This window comes from Lampetra fluviatilis, chromosome 23, assembly GCF_964198595.1.
Source record: "Lampetra fluviatilis chromosome 23, kcLamFluv1.1, whole genome shotgun sequence".
NCBI classification, from domain to species: domain Eukaryota; kingdom Metazoa; phylum Chordata; class Hyperoartia; order Petromyzontiformes; family Petromyzontidae; genus Lampetra; species Lampetra fluviatilis.
Window position 1 is genome coordinate 7120616 of NC_136297.1, and position 27348 is coordinate 7147963.

General features: G+C 49.3%; 1 protein-coding gene across 6 annotated transcripts in view; it reads right to left on the minus strand.

The window, feature by feature from the left end:
* LOC144940676 (uncharacterized) overlaps positions 1-25719 on the minus strand; it is a 52571-nt gene extending 26852 nt beyond the window's left edge. The window contains exons 1-3 of one of the 6 annotated variants that reach the window (XM_078866969.1): positions 24867-25719; positions 3132-3786; positions 978-2123 (exon numbers count right to left, since the gene is read on the minus strand). In XM_078866969.1, the coding sequence (XP_078723095.1) occupies positions 978-2123; positions 3132-3740 (1755 nt within the window). In that variant the 5' untranslated portion in view covers positions 3741-3786; positions 24867-25719. Of the gene's footprint in view, positions 1-977; positions 2124-3131; positions 3787-10497; positions 10516-10636; positions 10761-10791; positions 10810-23445; positions 23584-24866 lie in introns of those variants that run through there. The other 5 variants (XM_078866973.1, XM_078866972.1, XM_078866970.1 and 2 more) reach the window with 5 other exon arrangements.
* Between the last annotated feature and the right edge of the window lie 1629 nt (positions 25720-27348).

Sequence of the window (27348 nt, forward strand, 5' to 3'; positions counted from 1 at the left end):
CCTCCAGCAATGAAAAATTACAGGAGTTGTTCGTAAGTAAGGACTTGTCCCTTGCTTTTTATTCGACGCATGTACGGCGATGGCGTAGCCATCGATCGAGGGTCGAATTTGAACCGTGTGTGATCGGCATCGCGCTCGCTGAAGGTGAATGCCTTCAGGGAAGTCGTGTACTGTATACACAACTGCACACAAATCTGAGTCACTTATAACTGCTTTGCCGTTACTTATTGCCAATTATGGACTCAGACTATTGTCCTATCATCTCATAGAGTCCCTGGCACGTAATAATATGCTACACAGTGACAGTGGGGGTCACAAAATGCCAATTTATTACTAATAAACCCCAATGATCTGATCGAAATTAGGGATTTTTATCGGATCATTGGGGGGGCATGTGCCACCCCCCCCCCCACTGGCTCCGCCAGTGCACACATTGGCCTGCAGTCTGGGCGCTTGCCCAGGGACCAACAAGCTACAAGGTGGACAACATCGAGGCTGACTGTTCGCGGAGCGATGAGGTGGAAACCATCGGGTCTGACTGATTACGCAGATGTAAATACGTTATTCTCTAGAAATAAAGAGGTCACCTTTTTAAGAATGGACGTCTCCAAGGAGTTTCTTTACAAATGCAGCCATAGGCTAGCTTATATTAGTATATTTTAGTCCATCGGTCGAATGGGTTTATATGCCAATATTACCCAGCAAAATAAACTTATTCAAACAAACTCTGGACTGGCTTTGACTACTCTAAAGTCTCATTAGCAGAATCGGGCCTATTAAACAAATGCTGATGGTTGTCCAGATGTTTTTAGCAGGTGCCATCAATACTGATGGCCTTGGTGTCTTACCATTTTGAGCCCACGCACAGTGATACATGCAGATATTATTACACCTTTACGCTGACAAATCCAAGCTGAGCCACCGCGGGACTCTATCACAAAGCCTTGGTGGGTGTATGTGCGCCTCGTGGATGGTACCTGGAGGTACTGGTGTCGCGGCGGGTACTCGGACCTCCCCTCCGAATTGTAGTAAGCCCAGGGGTCGCTGGGCGCAAGGGCCGGTGGGTAACTACGCCCACGCACTGCCCTCGCATGCGGCACAGGCCCCACCACGGCTGCCCCCCCGACGGCCATCTTGCCACCCGGTCCAAAGCTCCCGTCGCTGTCCAGGTTGTCGTCCGAGCTCCACCCTCCTGCGATCACCCTCCCTCCTCCGCCCCGCGCCTCGGGCCTCCAGTCCCGGCTGCGGCTGCGTCTGCGGGTGCGCTCGCTCGTGGCCGATGTGGCTTGTGCCGCTGCAGCCGCATGCTGCTGCTGCTCCCCACGGCTGCAACTCGGCTGCCGTCCAAGTGAATGCTCGCGTCTCCTTTGCTGCTGTTGCTGCTGCTGTTGTTGCTGCTGCTCAATGCTGTGCTCAGCCCAGCCGCTCCCTGTCTGCTCCCAGCCAGGATGCGGTTCCCAGCATCCCCCGCTGCCCCCACTGCTGCCGCCGCCACCACCGCTACTGGACTGGAGATGCTCGGCCGCTGATCGCGACTGCTCGCGATGAATCGACTGCTCGCGGCTGCGGCACGGCTCCCCGGACCGCGCCGACTCGCGGTGCCGGGATGGGTCGCGGCTCCTGGTGGGCGGCTGCTCCCAGGAAGAAGGGAGCGCTGGCTGCTGCTGCTGCTGCAGCTGCTGCTGCTGTGGCGGCAACGACTGCTGCTGCAGCTGCTGCTGAGAGTGGAGCTCTTCGCGGCTGCGGGAGGAGTCACGGTGGCGCGAGGTTTCGCGGCTGCGGGGTTGCCCCCCGCCTTGGCCGCGCGAGGAGGCATCACGCGATTTCGATGCATCCTGGCGGCGAGAGCGGCGCGAGCCCCGGCCGGACGACGAGCCCGACGAGCCGGACGTGGGCGCGGTGCCGTCGGCCGCCCCCGCCGCTGCCGCCGCGTGCGACTTGGCGAAGAAGAGGCGCTGCATGGAGTGTACGAGCTGCCGCAGGCCACTGGGACTCTCGCTGCGGTCCTCGGGGGCTGGCGGGGCCGCATCAGTGGGGCAAAGGGTCAGGGGCTGGCGCCCACTGATGCTGCCACCGCTGCCCGGTCCCCGTGAGCCGTACTGCCAGTCGTACATCGGGACGCGCTAAGGGGGGCAGACGGAGGACAGTGCAGCGTCTTAATTCGTCGACGATCGCATTACGCATGTGTATATTGAACTTCTTTCGCACCGTACATAGTCAACCTCAACCTCAATTGGAGGTGCGGGGGAAGGACCACAAACTAAACACAAAAAGCAGTTCTAAAGAAAAGAGTTTTCAATCTCGGTCACGAGCTGCACTGACGAAAAGCCAGAGGGCCGCGGCCCACACACGCATCTATATTAAATAAACCAATATCGAGGTAGATGTATTCATAAGGACAGTATAAGACAGTGACAGATGCACTCACAATAGATGTAAGAGATGTTTGTGTAATAGACACGTGGTATAGGAGATTTATTTGAAAAGGGATGTATTCAGAACAGATATAAGTGTCAGGGGATGTAATCAGAAGAGAGGTAGAATAGCTACGGGCCGCATTTTCCCCACGGACTCTAAATATCTCAATCTTGATTTGAAGCTAAATCTCTTTTGGACTGGCACAACTGAGCCACGTAAGAGCCGTGCTGAGCCAGCCTGGCTCGCCAGGGTATTATTCAACTACACTCTAAGCTGTGCCACTGAATGAGTCGAGACGGATGCAGGTGATGCAGTGACTCAATGTACATTATCCCTGCCACTGGCCCTGCTTGGCTTGGAGCCAGATTAAAATGTCTAGTGAGGCCAGTGTAGCATGGTTTGGTTTCAGTTTGGTTCCCGTTCTGGCACGGTTCAGATGTACCAGTGGAAAAGGAGTATAATCATTAACATTTGTAAGGAGCCTTCCACTGGCTCAATTTGAACAGGTCTGACTTCATTTATGCAACTTTATTATGATGATAATGATGGCGATGATTCCCCCGGTGGGTAGGGAAGCGATAATAATGACACAAACGGGCTGTGCTACTGACGAAGCTGGTGATGACGATCGAACGATGAACAACAAATGATCGGCGCGATGGAGATGACGTGAGCGACCATTGGGACGACGATCGTAGGGGAGGGTCTTTCACCTCGCTCGGTCGTCCGTAGTACTGACGCGCCAGCGCCTCGTCCACGGGACGCATCATCGTGCCGCGCGGCTCTTGTCCCATGGGGAAAGAGTCCATGGGCATCAGCACGTGGCGCTGTCGCACCGTGCCATATCCCTCCCCCAGGTCCGGCCCTTCCGCCGGATGCGGGCGCACGTGCATGTGGGCGGGGTTCAGCGGTAGGTGGGCCGAGCCCAGAGCCGAGTGACTTGCGCTGAGCGTCATGTGACCACCCGGGTTCATGCCCTGGTGGGCGGAGCCCAGCGAGTGGGTGGGGCCCAGGGTCATGTGACCTTGGTGGTGGACGGCACCCATTCCCGAGTGGGCCGAGTGAAGGCTCCCGTGGCCGAGGCCCATCCCCTGGTTGGCCGAACCCAAGGTCATGTGACCCGCGTAGAGGCCCGGGTGGGAGTGATTCATTCCTGAGTGAGTGGAGCCCAGGGTCATGTGACCCGGGTGGGAGGGGTTGAAGCCTGCATGGGCGTGGTTGAACACCGAGTGGGCGGAGTTAAAGCCCGAGTGGGTGGGGTTTAGTCCCGGGTGGGCTGAGTTGAGGCTGGGCTGGGATCCGTTGCTTGAGATGCCTTTCATTTTATTTGGTTGTCGAGGTCGTGCGCATCCACGTCATGTGGTTCACCTGCCCGACAACAAGACCACACCCGGAGATGGTTAAACATGCAACCCGCGCGTTCACCTGGCCACACGTATGTTATACAATCATGCAACAAATGACAAACGCCGCACAGAATGAGCAACAATGCAAACCGCTTTTGTTTCTCCCTTGGACCAGTGGTCAGCGGGAGGGATCTCAGAGGTAGCTCTGTGGTATCCTCTTCAGTGGGCCATTCTTTAATAAGAAAAGTTGCACCTGCTCTGCATCAAGAGTGATCGTGATACATTTTTGTGGGCGGGAAATAAAGCGTTCCCAGCAACGCAGGTTCAATTGCTGGCCATGGACATCAATGGCCTTTTTTCTCCCCGTACCTGTCTTGGACCACCCCTAGGTTGATTCAACCTAAAAATAATACTCAGGGTACAGGTGGTGCGGGATTACCACCCTCTTGCGTTCCACGGCAGCCTTACCGCGCGCTTGCTAACAGCGCTCGCGCCAACGGTTTTACACAGGCGAGTATCGAGAGCTTTTCAGTTTCGTTTATAATACGTACTGCACTGTATTCATATATTCCCACGTGTAACAATATATTTTTGGGTTTCTGTCAATTTAGAACACCTACACAGGCAGGCCAGATCCATCACTTGCATGTAGATGACACGCACGCACACATTATTCTGCCGCCAGGGAAGGGGCGGTGGAATTGCTCTCATATCTCCACCTTTACCTCTCGTGAATCAATATATTTTGAGCATGAATCCAACGGGTCTCTTCTCTACACCTGAGACACTACCGCCGCCCTTTCCACATTAAAACACTTCATCATCTGACGTCCGCCAAAGCCCAACCAAAACTTCATCAATAAGCTGAGAGGGCCTTACCTCTAAACTGGGGCCTCTCCGCCTCCCCATCACTTACCAGTCTAGTTTAGGCTGTTAAGTTAAACCCACGTGCGGACTCAAGAGACCCAGATTTTAAGGTACAATGCTCAGAATTAAGTTATCGTGCATCTTGCTTTCATGCCGGCCCATCGGTCTAGGATTTCCTCAAAGGGGGTGGATCGCGCAACTTTATTCTGCTCTATTGATGATAGCCAGATGCGTTAATCGGGCTTGGTTCATGGTAGACTGCAGGTACATTTTTAATGAAATACAATTTTTAAACATACATTTACCCAACATTTTTGCACTGGTTTATCTGATGATTCGGGGTCCCTTTGTGGCCGACTGGGCCCCTATGCGTCGCATAATGCTGCCACATACCCCACCCATAGTTGCGTCCCTGACGAGACCCATATATCCCAGGAGTGGACGAAACTTGGTGAAAAGGAATTAGATGATGACTTGTCAACACACATATGGTTAATTCACCAGCGATGATCATTTAATTAATAACGATATTATATCCGACACATATCCGGTGCCGGATTAAGCTAGTGCGGGGCTTGTAACATATGTTATAAAGGTGCCCTAAATAAAAAATTAAACATTTTTTTTACTTGCATAGTAAAGTAATTGTATTTTTTCATTTGCTATACAGCCAGACAATACGACAAATCACTAACCTTATACACCTAGTTCATAAAAGTTGAAGGCAGTATAGTACTATAGTAATAGAGGAAGTGCAGAATTACTGAAACGGAATTGATAGCTTTAAAGCATTTAGCGCGGGACCTTTGAATTTGCGGGGCCCGTATCATATGCTACTTTTACTACTTGGATAATCTGGCACTGTACATACCCTAAGCATGTTTAGCTAACTGCAATGATGGCCTTAAATCTTGTGTAATGTGTTCTCTTACTTACAATGACAGAACGGATAACATGAAGGAAAAAAAAACGCGAAAATACAGTTAATAACCCCATCTCATCCACCGTCATCTTAATTTTATCATTGCTGTAAAGTGCCTTGGAATAAGCAACTATTTACATCGATATCAGAAGATAAGAACAGCCACGTCACGATAGAAAAACAAAATAGTGCATATGTACATGGATATATATTTACAGACCTCATTGTTGATTAAAAATTACAGAGTCTGTACCCTACGTTGGCTTGGCCAAATTACTCACGGTAATATTAAGTTAGAGAACACATTACACAAGATTTAAGGCCATCATTGCAGTTGTTAGCTCAACAGGCTTAGGATATCATATTACCGTTATTAATTTGATTATCATCGCTGTGACTTCGCCGTGCGTGTGTTGACAAGTCATCATCTAACTCCTTCTCACCGAGTTTCTGTCCACTCCTGGCATCTATGGGTTCTCGTCCAGGACGCAACTATGAGAGGTATGCCGCGTCATGCGACGCGTAGGGGCCCAGTCGGCCACAATGGGACCCCGAACGAACGGATAAACAAGTAAACAATGTTAAGGATTTTTTTTAATGTATTCATTAAAAATTATCTGCTTTCTACCATGAACCAAGCCCGCTGAACGCATCTGGTTATTGTATCAATAGAGCAGCATACAGTTGGGAAATCCTAAACCGATGGGGCCGGCATGAAAGCAATACGCATGCTAACTTAATTGTCAGTTTTATACCTTGAAATATTTGTTTTATTCATACTGTCAGACTGTCGTCCTTTAAACCCAACACATGGCGCAACTAACATAATAACAACAACATATAGTCATTGCCTACACATGATTGTTTACGGGGGTTAAAAACATCCGGATTGATATTTCAGCAAAAGTGAGTTGGGAGAACGGAAGGGGGCCCACAGTCGGATCTTGCATTGCCACCGCCCCCCACCCCCTCGGTTGAAATTGGTCGCTGCGCCCCTGGCAACTCGTCCAGGCGACGTTGTCTCGCGTCTTTCATGGCCGCGCTTTCAGCCCAGTCGGGGGAGCCAGTCCAATCGAGGAGGAGGAGGGGGGGTACCTTAACGCATACATTTACTCTGGTGTGCGTCAGCTGCCAAACAAGCACTAGACGAGCTTACGCAACTCAATTATATCACAGTTGCGTGAAATATAAATAAGGTAACAGGCAAATGACAATTTGATTATTCTTTGGTTGTTTCGGTAAAGTAACGGAGGTAGAAATAAAAGAAAAAAATCGCGACGTTTCGATCGCAACAGCAAGCGAACTTCATCAGGTGGGACAACCACAGCAAGAACGTCGCATTGCTGTGGTTGTCCCGCCTGATGAAGGACGCTTGTTGTTGCGATCGAAACGTCGCGATTTGTTTTATTACTGGTAGGAACCTCCTGGTTACACCAGCCCACAGGGGATTATTGTGTCCGTCCGACCGTCGTGCAGGGAGGGGCTGGGTGGGGAGGGGCTGGGTGGGGAGGGTGGGGCTGGGTGGGCGGTTTTAGGGGTGGGGCTGGGTGGGGAGGGGCTGGTCACCCCGTGGTACCCTTATAAAACTCAACTTTTAACCTACTCACGCCGGCTTGTGCCCGCCCTCACAGTCGGGCATATTTGCGGAATACACCACGCCGCCATTGACCCTGGCCATTGACCGAGCAACCCAACGTTCCTACCAGCTCTCTCCGCAAGAATGTGTTTAATTTTATTTATACCTGGGTGACTTTACCAAAATAACCAAAGAGTATGGATTCCTGCAGTCACGAAAGCTTCAAATCGACAATTTCATTCATTACATTGTATGTACAGTATGTTGTACATAGCCAACCGTGCTAATCGGAGGTGCATTGCGATAACAATGCGAGTTTGAGCTGATACTTGTTGCAGCCCTATTTTTTCATCGTCCATGAATGCAAAACTCCTTGAGCTACTTAGGACCTTAATCCTTTACTAAGGTTGCTTGTGCCTCGCGCCACCACGTTCTCAGCCTCATCATCTCCAACACTGTAGTCCGTCGCTCTCACCTCTATCTCACCCCTGCACTTCGAGTATGTGTATATGTACTGCATGTTAAAACTTCTTTCACACCGTACGTCGCTAACTGCGCCAATTGGAGCTGCGGAGGAAGGACAAAAAACCAAACACAAAAAGCAGTTCTAAAGAAATGAGTTTTCAATCTAGATTTAAAAGTGCATAGCTCCAGTGGCTTCCTAATATCGGAAGGAAGAGCGTTCCAGACGGCCACAGAAGTGCATCTGAAAGCCCGCGATGCGGTGACCGTCTTTGTTCGATGGCCAGCTAAAAGGCCAAGTGACCAACACCGTCTCACAAACTTCTCTTTCACTCTGCAGGCCACCTTCTCCCAGGACCCAGCATCTCCTTCCTCTGCCACCAGACGTCCATGTCATCTGATTCTGAGTTATCGTTCACCTCCACGTAGATCACAAATATGCCGCTTCCCCCACCCCAGCTGCTGCTGCGACCCCCGACTTCACTGCTGCGACTCTCTCCATCACGGCCTCCACAAATCTCTCACCGTCCAACTCCATATTTTGACTCTTGTATATTTTTTCCCCCCATGTTATATTTTTCACCAGGAAAAGTTTTTCCTTGAGGTGGAACATCTCGTTTGCAAGGGTGTCCAGGGAATGATTCAATGATTCAATATGCCACTGCCAGACGTGTCTCCCCCATGCCCATGAACATTACCAAATTAACTAAACACTCAAATCCCTGCACTGGCTCCCAAACCAATCTGAGGTCAATTTCAAAATCGCCCTCACCGTCCTCAACATCGTACATAGACTAAGACCTTTCCTGGTGCCTACTTCTCCCATCTTATCTCACTCTACTCCCCTCCACGAACTCTCCTGCCTCTCCCATCTTATCTCACTCTACTCCCCTTCACGCACTTTCCAACCTCTCATCTCACGAATCCCCTCCACGCACTCTCCTACCTCTCCCCTTTAATCTCACTTTACTCCCCTCCACGCACTCTCCTGCATCTACCTCTCTCATTTCACTCTACTCCCCTCCACGCAATCTCCTACCTCTCCCCTCTCATCTCACTCTACTCCCTTCCACGCACTCTCCTACATCTCTCCTTTCATCTCACTCTACTCCCTTCCAAGCACTCTCCTACCTCTACCCTATAATCTCACTCTACTCCCCTCCACACACTATCCTACCGCTCCCCTCTAATCTCACTCTACTCCCTTCCACGCACTCTCCTGCCTCTCCCCTCTCATCTCACTCTACTCCCCTTCACGCACTTTCCAACCTCTTATCTCACGAATCCCCTCCACGCACTCTCCTACCTCTCCCCTATAATCTCACTTTACTTCTCTCCACGCACTCTCCTACCTCTCCCCTCTCATCACTCTACTCCCCTCCCTGCACTCTCCTGCCTCTTCCTCTCATCTCACTCTACTCCCCTCCACGCACTCTCCTGCCTCTTCCCTCTCATCTCACTCTACTCCTCTCTACGCACTTTCCAACTTCTCATCTCACGAATCCCCTCCACGCACTTTCCTACCTCTCCCCTATAATCTCACTTTACTCCCCTCCACGCACTCTCCTGCTTCTACCTCTCTCATTTCACTCTACTCCCCTCCACGCACTCTCCGACCTCTCCCCTCTCATTTCACTCTACTCCCCTCCTCGCACTCTCCTACCTCTCCCCTCTCATCCCTCTCTACTCCTCTCCACGCACTCTCCTACCTCTCCCCTTTCATCTCACTCTACTCCCCTCCATGCACTCTCCTACCTCTCCCCTCTCATCTCACTCTACTCTCCTCCACGCACTCTCCTACATCTCCCCTCTCATCTCACTCTACTCCCCTCCATGCACTCTCCTACCTCTCCCCTCTCATCTCACTCTACTCTCCTCCACGCACTCTCCTACATCTCCCCTCTCATCTCACTCTACTCCCCTCCACGCACTCCCCTACCTCTCCACTCTCATCTCACCCTCCTCCCCTCCACGCACTCTCCGACCTCTCCCCTCTCATCTCACTCTACTCCCCTCCACGCACTCTCCTGCCTCTCCCCTCTCATTTCACTCTACTCCCCTCCTCGCACTCTCCTACCTCTCCCCTCTCATCCCTCTCTACTCCTCTCCACGCACTCTCCTACCTCTCCCCTTTCATCTCACTCTACTCCCCTCCATGCACTCTCCTACCTCTCCCCTCTCATCTCACCCTACTCCCCTCCACACCCTCTCGGCTCCGGCTTTCTGTCGAAGCCCCCAGTAAACCTTTGTTCAATGGGAGTGCCGCTCATTCTCCTCCACTGTCCCCATAGTCTAGAACTCCCCAGACCTCCGTGCTGCCGGCTCCATGCCCCTGCTCAAATGCAGGCTCAAGGCCTGCTCCATTTTCTATACTTGTGATTGTCTTTAAAATATCCACATGTCTCTTTGTTCCCCGAGATGCACCTCCCACTGTTTTTTTTTATACAGTCGTGAAATGCGGTTGAATGTAGAGGCAACATGAAGCCAAAATTGTACTGCAATTGTACAGGCGGATGACACACACACAGCGTATACAAAGAGTTCAACACATCAATAACACTTTGGTCTAAAGAGGAAAACTATATAATTCGAGATGTTTCGGGCCATGACCCTTTTTCACAGCACATCAATGATAGAGGCGGCTTATACAATACTGCATACAGATGAATTAAACACAAATATGACCTTCACGCAGATCATACACACGACCTACAGGCAAACCATACACACACATCAATGACTACTGGATAACCCACAGGCGAGATTTCACACACGCAACATCAACGACAGGCAGATCGTGCACACACATCACCTGCAATCGGATAACCTGTCGGCGCATAACGTACAACCAACCACACAGTCTACAGACATTTAAAATACATGCGGAGAGTGTACAGGAACGTTACCTCTCACGTAACCTACAGATAACCTACACATTACCTACAGTCACATGACCCACCGGATAACCTACACAGTCGGATAACCTACAGCCATAGACCTCGACAGGCGGATAACGCGATGGCATCGTACGCGCACTTCACGTACAGGCGAGAGTGTAGGCGCTGTCGTCCGCGGAGCACACACACACAGAGAGAGAGCCCCACACAGCATCGCACCGTCGGCATGAGCACGGCAGCCCGTCGCCTGGCAACCGCAGCACATCGTTAGCCAGATTTCCGGCCGTCGCCATGGAAACCCACCTTGGGCCATTAGCGGAGCTGTCCCCCCCCCCCACCACCAATCCCTACACCCCCCGCCTCCTCCCTTCCCCCCGTTACCAGGTCCCCCCCACCAATCCCTACACCCCCTCCCCCCGTTACCAGGTCCCCCCCAACCAATCCCTACACCCCCTCCCCTCCCCCCGTTACCAGGTCCCCCCCCACCAATCCCTACACCCCCTCCCCTCCCCCCGTTACCAGGTCCCCCCCCACCAATCCCTACACTCACTCCTCCCCCCCGTTACCAGCCCCCCCCCACCAATCCCTCCCCCTCCCCTCCCCCCCCGTTACCAGGTCCCCCCACCACCAATCCCCCCCTCCCCCCGTTACCAGCCCCCCCCCCCCACCAATCCCTACACCCCCTCCCCCCGTTACCAGGTCCCCCCCCCCAATCGCTCCCCCCTCCCCCCACGTTACCAGGCCCCCCCCCCCACCAACCCCCCCTCCCCCCCCATTACCCCCCCCCACCACCCCATGCCCTCTCCTCCCCCTTCTTTCACCCTCAACCTGCCAATCCCTCGGCCCACGCCGCTCGGAGTCCAACCCAGACCCCTCCATGGCCTCGGGCAGCCCCGGGGGTCTCCACAAGGATCGAGCGACTTTGAAACCCCAAAGAGGGGAGGGGGGGTGATGCAAATGAGGTGTACGAGGCACAATGGCGCTTTCCCCCCCAACGTTACAGGCGGTCAATCAATCGACGTCCTTTATTTAACCACGTGAAAGCTCATTGAGATTCATTACCTCGTGCAATGGACACCCGGGTTGATTGTTGTTATCGAGAAACAGCCAGCAGTGCCGTGTTATTATTATTATTATTATGTCCTGGGAAATTTGAGATACGGGTGACGTTAGATTTCCACATTTCGCGTCCGCGATGTGTTCCGTTAGTTACACAGCAGGCTCGCGGGAGATGCCTTCGGAGCGGGGGAGGGCTTCATCCAACAGTGGATTGACCATGGCCGCTGATGACGATGGTGATGAAGAAGACGACGACTAATGGTTACATGCGGGATTACGTGCGAGGACTGAGGGCGCGCTATGGTTTGATCGTGTGAAGAAAAGAAATGGCATCGCACGGTCTTTAACGTTAACTTCGTGCCGGATGTGAGGCTTTGGTAATGATTCACTGTGGGAATTTTCCCGGTGACTGGCAGGAATGGAACCCTCTTACTCTGTGCAAACCGGCGCTCAGTGGTGGCTATGACCGTGAGAAACTTCTCATTATTTTTCAGTCAATTCGCTGCTGGATGAAGGTCTTTCTTTTCCCTTGCCGCGTCGGTCATGAGGATTGTTTGACCACACTTCACGACGGCTGGTCAGTGGGGGCTTGGTGAAGGGAGTGAGGGGAGCAGAGAGACGGGGGAGGCTTTAACAGGACCGGTCTCAGATATCGCTCGCTCACTGCTGATGTTTGGCCCTGGCCAGGAATCGAACTCTGTTCGCGACATGATTCATAGTGCGGTGCGCAAAGCACTGCACCACCGCCCCACCCCACTTCACTTCATTACTTGCCAACGTTCATTCATCTATTCTTCAATTTAAGCGACTGCCTACGGAGGCAGCATGTCTTTATTACAAAAACATAAATAATACTTTATGGTTGAGCAAACTGTAAAAATTCAAATGGGTTATACGAAGACCGATAGCACAGGCCAGCCACTGTACCGTATACAAACAGTAGATATTCATAGTGGCGATAACAGAGATGCTATTTGCAAAACAAATTGTGTTTTTTTCTTAACAACACAATTAGCGGTGAAGCACAGCATCTTACATTAAAACGGTTGTAATGTTCTGCAATAATTAATGATGATAAGCCATTACCCGTAGCGTCAAAACAGATCTCAACAAGAGGGTTTCAACGCCTCCTCTACAACCTTCATTTCAACATCTATTCATACCCCTGGGCAACGAAAACAAAAATATATCCTTAAAAACAAAAATACATGTAACCACAATGTATAATAGTTCGCACCTCCGATTTAGCAGGGTTGACATTGTATTATGCAAAAGAAGTTACACATACGTACATACATCGTGGCACATCTTCACTTTGAAATACCTCCCGAGTGCCGATTTTTTTCAGGGCCCTGATTTTGACAGTTTAGCCGAGATAAATATATTTGTTGGATACTATTTTTTTTTACGCAGATGGATGGTATACAACTCAGACCTACGGCTGGGCCACTCAACACCATCCGCACATGCCGCACCACGGAGGGCATTACTGGTTGGTGAAGGCAGGGAGCACGTGTGTGGCAGCACAGAAGTACGGTCCAACCAACTGTATCCAGTTGCACCGCCCCTCTGCTGCCCATCACTCACAGCACCCATCAGCAGCCTTACGACACATGCTGTGTGCATGGCGGTGGATGCTCATGCGAGCAATATCCAGGCTCAATGTCACTTAGCTGGAGAATGCTAAAAGAGTGAAGTTGCCAACGTCGCAAGCCTGCCATTGTGAGGCCAAGTAACGATCGAAGCCAAACGCGTGTCGTCAAGACCCTCCGCCACCGGCCGACAGTCAAACAAATTGACGTGTGGGAGGACGCGTCGCCACAGTGCGTGCGGTATTGTTTCAGGTTTGTCGAAAGAAAAATTGTCGCAACCAAATTGATCAGCAATCAGAAGCGACCCTTTGACCCATTCGCCGTCGCAGGCCATCGGCTGCCACTGCAGCAAATTGGAACACGAAGACTTTGGGGGTTATGCATTTTGGGCACTCGATGCTTTTGCTCTTGCGAGGGAACACACACAACAGCCCTCGGCCCGGAATGCAGTGGGGGATGGCTGATGTCTGCGAATTAGAAGCTATAATCGTTTCGCTCCTGATTGCCAATTACACTGTTATATAAAACTTTAAGAGAAACGAAAACAAAAAAAGGGATACAATGTTATGCCTTCCGTTTAACCAGATGCCACCGTGATGAGTTGCATTAATATACGTACACATTCGAATGCTCAGCAAGTTGTCGGCAGTCTTTGTATTAAATTGAAATGTACATCTTCGCTAATAAATGAATGCGCGGTGAGTCACCACTGCCGCAGCTGCTTTTTAAATGTGTTGCTGACGACAGGACGAACAAACCGGGCCTTTTATTGCAGGCGCAGATTAAGAACTGTCTGGCAGCATCGCCAATTCTATTCCAAGGAGACCTGGGAACAGGTTACATTCCTAACCGATTCTTGTGGGCAAGATCGCCTGAGAAAAGAGTCGTAGACCCTCCTCCGTGTGGGGAGCGGTGGTGCAGCGATTATCTATGAACCCAGCCACCCGAGTTCGAGTCACCGCTCATCGGCCACCAACACCGGTGACGATTATCTGAACCGGTCATGGGTCTTCCCTAGGTCGACACAGCCTCAAATGGGTACCTGGTGTGGTGTGTAAATATCGCTACTGGGGAGACAAAGGCGGCCGGGCGTGGATGCTGGCCACCCACCCCTCGTGTGCCGTGCCGGCCTTCATGTGTGCTCGCTAACGGCATTTGCTGAAACATTCTGTTCGGGCTATATATGGGATCTTTGTCTTTGCCCATCCAACACAGCCAAAGATATATATTATATTTCCACACAGTAGTACATATATAGACCCCTACTACTTCCTGCTCGCGTGTTGATGACATTACACCACATATTTAAGGTCCAAGACTGGAGAAGACTTTTGCCCAATTCTGGCAATCGCCTGATCATGCTGGTTGCAACTAGATGTAGTGAAACGTCTGAAACCACCAAATTGCTCAGTGTGCGCAATATTGCTCTCCAACACGACGGCGCTTTGAAGCAACTGTGAATCGGTTGCTCGTTTGTTCACGCGGCGGCTGCATTTATTTGGCTGCGTCGGGTGGAGGGGAGTGTAACGACGCAACGTTGGCTACAGAACCCAGAACTGAATTACGGCATCGGACGCGAAGTCCTACGGCGAACGAATCGAAGTTGAAAACGTTGACATAGCCGGCTGCGAGATGATTATATCCTTCATTTATTTTTATTTTCGTAACATTTTCAGTCGACGATGACCACGACTGCCGACCGCACAAAGGCTTAAGCGTGGCGCGCGATGCTGAGACGAAATGAACGAGTCAGAATAAACGCTCGTACCAAGATAAGTGAGTAACGGTATTGTAGACTGCAGTGGACTTAAATTGGCAATTTGCTTTCCACGGTATGTATTGCAAAAACAATTTTTTGTTACTCATTATGATGATTGGCTGACCTATTGGGTGGGAGGGAACCAATTGCGTACCCTTAACACTAAGATTTAATAACTTCGAGTGTTTTGCCAAACGTTTGACTGCTTTAGTCGACTATACTAAGGCAATCACGATAAAAAAAATCCACGGAGTGAGATTCGACTAAAATGCCACGGGTTGTGCTCTACTCGACCAAGACTCTGACTTAAATAATAAGGCGTGCTGACTAAATAAAAAAAGACTGCCAATAACCAATACTTTGAGATATAATTCAGTGGAGGTCAGATGACCTTGGGAGACCGATGTTACAAGGGCATAAGTCTCCTGATGGAATGGCTCAGCACAAGTCACCGGTAAATACACCCGAATGTAAAGATGTCAAATCTTAGGTAGCTCTCCTTCTCTGGTGCATTGGATGCAGTTTCGATTTCTCAAAACGCAAATGTATCCCTGCTCAGGCGAGCATCTCTCTTGGTGACCGTGAGACAATGATGGTGGTAATTCCACATTCCCATGGTGGGAGGGAAAAAAACCCAATCAACCCATAGATGGACTATAAATGACAGCAGGGATGCTGTCATTGTGTAATGGCACACTGGATTAGCAATTCACATGTTGCCGGTTTGATCTGCTGGCACGGCATTGCTGCAAGTATCTTCAACGCCCCTGCCTCTGTTCACGCAGCCGTATAAAAGGGGTTCACCACAGTGAGTCGATCGGCAGGTCACGCGCGGAGGGGTAAAATGTTGGCACTCCCACCTCGTGGGTTGATGTCTGGCCATCATGGAAGAGTAGGCCAAATACTCTCTAGAGCGGCTGCCTAGAGCCACTTTTGTTGGAGGCCCTTCCACCAGCAGTGGCGTGAACAAGCAATTGCAGGGCTGAATTACTGTGTCGCTCTTAGCATTCAAATGCTGTGTGTTTAAATTTTGATTTAAAGCTTTCGTGACTGCAGGGATTCATATTCTTGGTTCTTTCGGTAAAGTCACGTAGAAGGGAAATAATGAAATAATATAAATATAAAACAATAAAAATTCTCACGACGTTTCGACTGCAACACAAGCAAACGTCTTCAGGTGTGAAATCAACAACAAGAAAATTTGAAAGCTGTGTGTTTATTTTCGGATTCTTAATGTTGTGCAAAACGCTGGATGGATCGACGAGTCGCAGGACCGCGACAGATGGCGATGGCGAGATGCGGGTGGGGAGGCCTTCATCCAGCAGTGGACAGATCACGACTGCTGACGTTGATGATGAAGGTGGGCGCGGTGCGTGGGCCTCAACTCGACGAGCTTGACGAAGGCGCCCTGACGCGACAAGGGCTCCGTGTCGGACGGCTCCATTGTGGTTGCGTGCAGAGTGCCTCTTCCGTTGACATTTTCACCGCGGACCGTGATATCGGTTACGGAGATGGGCTGGCTCAATTATTTCTTATTCATCATCCTCAGCCCAACTAATAGACAAATAATTGTGGCCGTGCACGAGCAACGGGCATTTGTATTTATTTGGCGTTTAAATCCCGCAACGTCCATTAAACACCTCCAGAGTTAGGGGAGGATTAACGAAAATCGATCACTCGCAATAGCGTACGGACGAGTCTTTAGATTTTAAGGTCGACAATGTGGACAAGGGAAGGACGGCCACTCCAGGCTGTAAGAGCAGCACGAGAGCGAATGGCATCATCAGTCACCAACGGTGGTAGGCCGTAATGCACCTGCCACAGTCCAGAAGCTTGAACGTAAATTTAAATGAACAATTCAACAGCCCTTTGTCAATACACTGCTGGAAGAAGGAGGCTTGTTCACACTCTCTGGTCGTTTGGGGGGGGGTTGGTTCACCATACTTCACCACGCTGGTCAGTTGTGGACTGGTAAGCGAGAGAGGGGCGCGTTTATGACTCGCCACTGATGCGAGCCGTGGCCGGGAGTCCAACTCGGGTCGCCGGGGTTAGTGAGCACAGCGCAGTGCTAACCACCGTGCCACAATGGAAAGGTACACGAAGTAACAGTTCATCTCTGCATAGCTGTGGCCCTCCATCATTAATCTCAATGGGTTCTCACCTGATTAAATGAAGGACATTAATCAAATTATAAACATTTTATTTGCTATACGTTTTTTTTTGCACGGTCAATTAAACACTTAAGCGTAATTGATATGCCAATATTCATCATCGTCATCATTAGTCTTGGTCAATCCACTGCTGGATGAAGGCCTCCCAAAGCTATTGCTATCTCGAGGTGAGAGGATATGACGCGAGCTGATTTCATCGCTCCATCTCCCCGGCGGACCTCCGTTTCTTGGTAGCCACTCTCTCACTATTCTTGACCACCAGCCTCCATCCCTTATTGTCACGTGCCCCCCACCCCCACCCACTGCACACAGCTTTAACGAATGCTCTCCTTCCCCCACATCTCCGATTAGCGCGGTTGGCTGCGTACGGTGCGAAAGAAAGTTCAACAAACATACTTAGGTCTCTAATCCATGTGTTCCTCTTTAGGGAATTTCAATACCATCACCATTAATACAGCGCGTATATATACATCTACACGGTAATGCACTGTATCATAAACATTGCATTCATTCCACTCGGTAATAACTTATTCAGATAACTTATTACTTATCAGTATAATTGAGTAAGGCCCCGCAGAGCTATATCGCCCTTTTTTCAGAGGCGACCTGGCCACACTTGATAGCTCAACGAAGTGGCTTATCACGTGGAAATTTATAACAGCCAAATTACTCTGAACGCACGTTTCTAAATGTGAAGGGGAAAAAACCCCAGAGGGACCTGGAGTAAAAGCCATGGGACCACGCGGCGAGAGACACGCAAACTCAAAGTATACAGGGTCAGGGTCGGGATCAGAACCACACGACCTACTCCATACCAGGCGAGGCAGATAACATCTCGCCACCATGGTGCTCCTCGTATTAAACTCACTCAATGATTTCCTGCTCAAATGAGCATTGAGGCAGTGCTCCATCTCCCGTTTACAGCCCTGAGCCAGTACGGTATTGGACATTCCACGTTCCTATGGCGGAGGCGAGTCTGAATCGACGTAATAGCTTTGAGAGGCACATAGTGTCCGTTGGAGACACCCGGCCTCATTACCGCACATCCACCATCAGCGCGCGTTCAGCATCAACATCACGGGGGACATGCGGACACACCGAACCATTGCACAGCCTCACAGTGCTCACCACTGTCTACCCACACGCACTGAGATGCTTACGACACTCACGCTCATCACTAACCACCCACACGTGCTTACTGCACACACTCACCACCAACTACAGACACATGCTTACCGCACACGTGCTCATCAATATCCATCCACACACAATGCTTACTATACACAGGCTCACCATTAACGACCCACACACACACATTGCTTCCTACACACACACACACATTCATCATCAACCACAGACACACGCTTACTACACACACACTCGCCACCAATCATACTCACAGGGCTTACTATACACACAGTCACCGTTACCCACACACACACAGGCTTACTACACACAGTCATCGTTACCCACTCACTCACAGAGCTTACTACACACACAGTCATCGTTACCCACACACACACAGGCTTACTACACACACAGTCATCGTTACCCACACACACACAGGCTTACTACACACACAGTCATCGTTACCCACACACTCACAGAGCTTACTACACACACAGTCATCGTTACCCACACACACTCACAGGGCTTACTACACACACAGTCATCGTTACCCACACACACTCACAGGGCTTACTACACACACAGTCATCGTTACCCACTCACTCACACAGCTTACTACACACACAGTCATCGTTACCCACTCACTCACACAGCTTACTACACACACAGTCATCGTTACCCACACACTCACACAGCTTACTACACACACAGTCATCGTTACCCACTCACTCACACAGCTTACTACACACACAGTCATCGTTACCCACACACTCACAGGCTTACTACACACACAGTTATCGTTACCCACACACACACAGCTTACTACACACACAGTCATCGTTACTCACACACACACACAGCTTACTACACACACAGTCATCGTTACCCACTCATTCACAGGGCTTACTACACACACAGTCATCGTTACCCACTCACTCACAGGCTTACTACACACACAGTCATCGTTACCCACACACACACACAGCTTACTACACACACAGTCATCGTTACCCACTTACTCACACAGCTTACTACACACACAGTCATCGTTACCCACACACACACACAGCTTACTACACACACAGTCATCGTTACCCACTCATTCACAGGGCTTACTACACACACAGTCATCGTTACCCACTCACTCACACAGCTTACTACACACACAGTCACCATTACCTACACACACACACTAACACACACTCACAATTACCCACAAACTCACACACACTAACACACACTCACCATTACCAACACACACACACTAACACACACTCACAATTACCCACAAACTCACACACTAACACACACTCACCATTAATCACCCACACACACACTAACACACACTCACAATTACCCACAAACTCACACACTAACACACACTCACCATTAATCACCCACACACACACTAACACACACTCACCATTACCCACTCACACACTAACACACACTCACCATTACTCACACACACACTAACACACACTCACCATTACCCACACACACACACTAACACATACTCACCATTACCCACACACACACTAACACACACTCACCATTACACACCCACACACACACTAACACACACTCACCATTACCCACCCACTCACACACTAACACACACTCACCATTACACACACACACTAACACACACTCACCATTACCCACCCACTCACACACTAACACACACTCACCATTACCCACCCACTCACACACTAACACACACTCACCATTACCCACACACACACACACTAACACACACTCACCATTACCCCCACACACACACTAACACAAACTCACCATTACCACACACACTAACACACACTCACCATTACCCCCACACACACACACTAACACACACTCACCATTACCCACACACACACACTAACACACACTCACCATTACACACACACACACTAACACACACTCACCATTACCCACACACACACACACAGTAACACACTCACAATTACCCACACACACACACACTAACACACACTCACCATTACACACTCACACACTAACACACACTCACCATTACCCACACACACACAGTAACACACTCACCATTACACACACACACACACTAACACACACTCACCATTACACACACACACTAACACACACTCACCCTTACCCACACACACTAACACACACTCACCATTACACACACACTAACACACACTCACCATTACCCACCCACGCACTAACACACACTCACCATTACCACACACACACTAACACACACTCATCATTACCCACACACACACTAACACACACTCACCATTACACACACACACACTAACACACACTCACCATCAAACACACACACTAACACACACTCACCATCACTCACACACACTAACACACACTCACCATTACCCACACACACACTAACACACACTCACCATTACCCACACACACACTAACACACACTCACAATTACACACACACTAACACACACTCACCATTACCCACACACACACTAACACACACTCACCATTACACAGTCACACACTAACACACACTCACCATTACACACACACACTAACACACACTCACCATTACCCACATACACACTAACACACACTCACCATTACACACACACACACACTAACACACACTCACCATTACACACACACTAACACACACTCACCATTACCCACACACACACTACCACACACTCACCATTACCACACACACACTCACCATTACACACACACACACACTAACACACACTCACCATTACACACCCACACACACTAACACACACTCATCATTACCCACACACACACTAACACACACTCACCATTACACACTCACACACTACCACACACTCACCATTACCACACACACACTAACACACACTCACCATTACACACACACTAACACACACTCACCATTACCCACCCACGCACTAACACACACTCACCATTACCACACACACACTAACACACACTCACCATTACCCACTCACTCACACACTAACACACACTCACCATTATCCACACACACACACTAACACACAATCACCATTACACACACACAATTAAGCTTAGATATACCCACTCACACACCGATTCGCAACCCACTTATTCATTAACTGTACACACGTGAACAAAGATCGGCAGGCATATGCGCACGTATTGATCTGCGGTACACCCACATAGACACATTCTCTATTCGTATGTAGATGCTCATTCTATTGTCACGTTTGTATAAGCCCGCACACATCCATATTATGGGGAAATAGAGTACAGACATTCACACACACACACAAACACCAATACACATATACAGACCTATACACACACGTATACACACAGACACAACTTACCTATGCACATTCAACGTATCCACACTCAACAAACAACACGAAAACAACGCACACACAGAGCGGCATTTGACAAGTGCCCACATGCGGTGCTGTACCCGGGACAATTAAGCACACGCATGAATAGAATCGTCCGGGCATATTCACGCACACACTCACACACACACGTGGCCACGACAGTCACGGGCCATTCGCCACGAAGCGGCAGCGACGTCCCCGCGTCGCTTGTGCCAGGCTAGGTGCACCTCGTGGAATGTGGAAGGCTCGCTGCTGGCAGGAGGTGACGGGGGTCAGAGGCAGGTGCCGTGGGGTTTACCGAGACGACTGGCAGATGCACAAAGACAAAGGTGCCCCGTGTAGCCTGTTAACACACTGTGGGGGCGAGTGCTGTTAGCTGTTAACCCTTATGAAGGCTACCGGCACGGTGGCACACGAGCAGGGATGAACGATTACCAATCGATTTCAAATCGATTAATCGCAATTAGAAACAACGCGATTGGCAAATCGCAAAGGCTGCGATTTTTTGGGATTTGAAAAGTCCCTTTTACTTTCTTATTGGAATTGTTTTATTTTTTATTATTATAACTTTATTGATTTAATTTAACAATTGTTCTACGTTTGACTGTTCTATTTCAACTAAAACATTTGAAGAAATACACGTTTGGAAGCAATTCATATATTTTAAGTTCTCATCCTTGCATTAGAATATATAGAGCAGTTCATATTTTGATGGTATCATGTGGTCATGCTCCATCACATGTTTTAAATCTATTACACGGTGAATATTGAACTGAAGCTTGACTTCAAAATTTTGTAATCGCAAATCAAATCGCAATATCTGTCAGAAAAATCGCAATTAGATATTTTCCCCCAAATCGTTCAGCCCTCCACACGAGGGGGGGGGGGTGGCCAGCAACCACTTCCGGCCGCCTTTGTCTCCCTAGTGGCGATGCTTACACATATGAGAAGCACTCATATGCACAGGAAATGTGCACTCAGTTGGTAACATTATACATGAACGGTAGTCACATAGCAACAGACCTATTCGTATTGATCTGCAGTATACCCGCATAGACACATTTTCCAGACATTCTATATTCGTATGTAGATGCTCATTCTATTGGCAAGTGTGTGTATACGCATGCACACACACACACATCATTATTATGGGAAAATAGAGCACGCAAATTCAACAAACCAATACACATATATAGACATACACACACACAACAAAACAGACACAATGAACCAATAGACACATCGATGCAAAGGCATACACACAAACCAATGAACATATACTCACGACGCACCAATACACTCACACGTACAAACACCAATCATCCGATACACATTCTTATACCAATATAAACCCACCAACACACACAGACCCATACCAATAGACCTTCAATCCCCAATGAAGACGTTTACAGACTGTTGGGGGCAATTGATGTTAGCGAGCAGCACCTATGAAGGCCGTGCCGACACGATGGAGGTGGTGCGACCCAGCCACCTTTGTCTCCCCAGTGTTGATGTTCACACACACGCTTCGTTTTAAGGCCGACAACGACGCCGCTATTGGTATCGTGAGCCACCGGAATCAAACTCGGGTGGCCAGGGTTCGTAGCGCAGCAGCGCTAATCGCTGCGCCACCACTCCCCCCCACCCGTGGTTCGGCCCCAGCCACCTTTGTCTCCCCAATATTGATATTGACACACACACACGCTTCGTTTCAAGGCCGACGACGACGCCGCTATTGGTATCGTGAGCCACCGGAATCGAACTCGGGTGGCCAGGGTTCGTAGCGCAGCAGCGCTAACCGCTGCGCCACCGCTCCCCCCCACCCGCCCGCCCGCAATGCATTCCCACCACGCACACCTGCACACACGCACACGCGCGCGGAGAGAGGACGATACCCACCAAATCACTCGGCGATGCCCATTGAAGACAAAGCAATGCAGCAGCCTCTGCTGCTTCTCGCTGTGCAGCAACAACAACTCCTCAACGCCAGCCTGCCGCCCCTGCCCTGCATCGGCAGCGCAAGGCTAAAGGCAAAGATCCCCCGTGTAGCCTGCACAGAACGCCGGGGTCAAGTGCCGTCAGCGAGCACCTCCGAAGGGCCGAGACGAGCCCGGACCGACGAGTGAGCGCTGGTGTGTGGGCAAGCACGCCGCAAACCCGGCCGCCTTGTCTCCCGTCAGTGGTGATGTTTGACACACACACGGTGCCAGATACGAATTGAAGGCCGAGGCGACCTAGACGTTGGCCCCAGTGGCAGGGGCGTTTTTAAAGATATTGGGTCACTTGACGTTTGGCCGTGGAGCGGGAATCGAACCGGTTTCCTTTCTGGTGAGAATTTATGTATATTTTTTTACACAGAGTAGTGTGCTACCACAGTCTCACACGGCGTAATACAAATACAACGCATCATTCACCTAAAGCCCAGTGCACGGCGTGTGTCATGCAAAGACAATAGGAATTCATGTGCTGAACCCCTGAAGGGGGGACAGCGACTTGGGGGGGGGGGTGCCTTCATGCAGTAGTGGATTTATCAAGGCTGCTGATGATGGTGATGAATATGAGAAGCACACGCGCAGGACCACATCAGCCGGCATGTGTCTCCGATCTCGTCAGATCTCGGAAGCTCAGCGGAGTCGAGCTTGGATAGCAATGATTTGGATGGATGACCACAACGGATGTTACAGGCTGCTCTGGTTGCCCAGCAGACGGCAGTAGAAGCAAACACCCATTGTTGTACTGTAGTTTATAGGCTTCCACATTTACCTATGCTCCCCTGGCTTTCACCAACCCCAGCGTGGTGAAGTATGGTCAAATACTCCGCAATGACGGACGCGGCGTGGGCGAGGGAGGCCCACATCCAGAAGTGGATCGACAACAATAGCTATATACTGTACAAGTGCATTTACGAATTAAAATATGAACAATTCAGTTAAATATATCAATTAAAAATGTGTAATGGTGTGTGTGTGTGTAATATGGAAATGAAGGCCAGACAATAAAATCGTGATAGATATTTGTTGTCATTTAAATGTAAAATGGCGATTTATATATTTTAAAGGATTATAAATACAAATATATATACTAGTTCCCGAATGAATTATTGTATATGAATACAGCTACAATCAATGCTTCCACTTGTGTGTGATGTCATGGGTGCACTACACAGCACAGAAGTGGGTTTTTCCCTATATTCACTAACACATTTAACACATTTGTACATATAGATCTCACGACAGTCATACCAACATTATTCCATTATCACTATTATCAATAAGTAGTATCTGTTGTGTTATTGTAAATGGATATAGATGCGCACTGACCGGATGACTTTAATTCTTCTTGGCTTGAATCATCGTCCGGTGATTTAAATTCGACCGTAAATACCAAATCAGCACCCCCTCCAATACTACACCTTAACAAAAACGCACCCCGTGTAAAAAAAATAATGAAAACGATGCTGTTTGACTATGACTTGGTATAAAATACTAGAAGAGAAACGTTAGGAAAATATACTGGAACCGACACGCCACCACTCCTACCACCACCACCACCATCACACGCGCACTTAAATTGTTCCAAGATGCCAGCCGGCTGATGAGATATCTTAAAGGAAATAAGATGACGATGTTAAGAGAGAGACTGCCTGAGATGTCGGTGAGCGATGTGAGAGGGAATACAGCAAAGGAGGAGGAAATGTGCGCTAGAGAATGGATGAATACAGTATAGAGTGTATACTGTGCCGATTACGCATGATATACGACGATGGTGTCGAACACACGTGCACGCCATAGCGCACGCGCGCGGTGCTCAAATAGAACAGCTGATTTGAGATCATCATCGTCGTCATCAGCATCCCGCATCATCATCGACGTCGTCACCATCGCCATCATCGTCACTAAGAACATCGTCTTCAACATCTCCATCACCACCGTTAGCCGTCAATATCATTAAGACTATCATCTTCTGCATCTTCATCACCACCACCACGTGTACCATCATCATTGTCATCATCGTCACCACGACCATCACCCATCAACATCACCGAGGCCATCATCTTCGACATCATCATCGCTACCACGTGCACCAGGCCATTGTCATTATTACCATCATACACCAACATCATCTACACCATCATCTTCAACACCACTACGACCACATCACCGTTACCACCACTGTTATCATCGTTAACATCACAAGACCACCATCTTCAACATTTCATCACCAAAACCAGCACCAACACGTCATCACCGTGTTTGAATTAAAATGATAAATTCACTTAAATCATTAGTATCAACATTCATGCAGAGAAATAATTCATGAATGACTTACTATCATCTCGTTAACCATCACATCTCGCAATCATCACCACCATCATTGTGATCAATCAATACCAACATCATGCACACCATCACATCACACAATCATCAACAGCATGATGATGTTGCAATGGTACGTGTGTTGCATCACACGTCACCACCACCACCATCATCAATACCAACATCACGTTCACAATCACCACATCGCACACTTAACACCATTGTGACCATGTATTGTTGCATGACGATAACTATACTACCACCAATAGCAACATCACATTACTAAGTTATCTTCATTACCACCACCACAATGTTTATGATGTTGTGTTTGGTAAGCGATCTGTCGCATCAAACATCACCACCACCAATCAACACCAACATCACCTAGATTTGAAGCTTTCGTGACTGCAAGGAATCATATTCTTAGGTTTTTTCGGTAAAGTCACGTAGGTAAAACATCAAAATTAATGAAAATAAAATAAAACAAAAAATCACGACGTTTCGGAGGCAACACAAGTCTCCGTCATCAGGTAGTCACCTACGTGACTTTACCGAAAAAACCTAAGAATACCAACATCACCATCACCGCCAACATCACAACGCACTGTCACCACCATCATCGTTACGTTGTAATGCTGCGTGTGCCGCGTTGCATCGCAATGACCTTACCTGGGGGTGGGGGCTACTGTGGGGACTGGTGAAGGAGGGGTAGAGAGGAAGGCGGAGGAGAAGGAGGAGATGATGATGATGACGAGGCAGGGGGTAGGAGCCTTTCCCCGAAGATTTTGACGTCAAATGCCCTCGAATAAAAATCCTTGCTTCCATTTGCCCCGAGGGCGTCTCTCAACCGAATCCGAGTTTTCTTCCACTTCATTTCCAATGCCTTAAGACTCGCAATGCATATAGTGCCGTATTACACACACACACGATCCGCCACCAGTGGGGTGTGCACTGTGCACATACATATGCACAGAGTGATACGTGTGTACAGTATATGCGTGTGTGTGTATATATACAAAACGGTAAAATCTTCTTGGTTCTTTCGGTAAAGTCACGTAGAAGGGAAGTAATAAAATAATAAAAATAAAACATAATAAAATTATTCTCACGACGTTTCGGCCACAACGCAAGTAGCCGTCCTCAGGTGAAAACCAGGTCCGTCGAGGCGACAGAGTCTGAATGAAAGAACCAAGAAGATGAATCCCTGCAGTCACGAAAGCTTTAAATCAAAACAACGGTAAAAGTGCAGCCCTGCAATTTCCTGCTCACGTCACTGCTGCCGGAACGGCCTCCGCTCGAGAGAGCTTTCCTCTCCTGTCTTTAGGGTACTTGGCCTACTCTTCCATACTGGCCAGACGCCTTGGAAGAGGTGTAACTGCCCACACTTTACCCCACCCCCCACACGGGTTCACCAGTCCAATTAGCGGGTTGAGTGTGTGTGGTGGGTGAAAGTGTGGGGACTCCCACGTCTTACAAAAACGTCTGC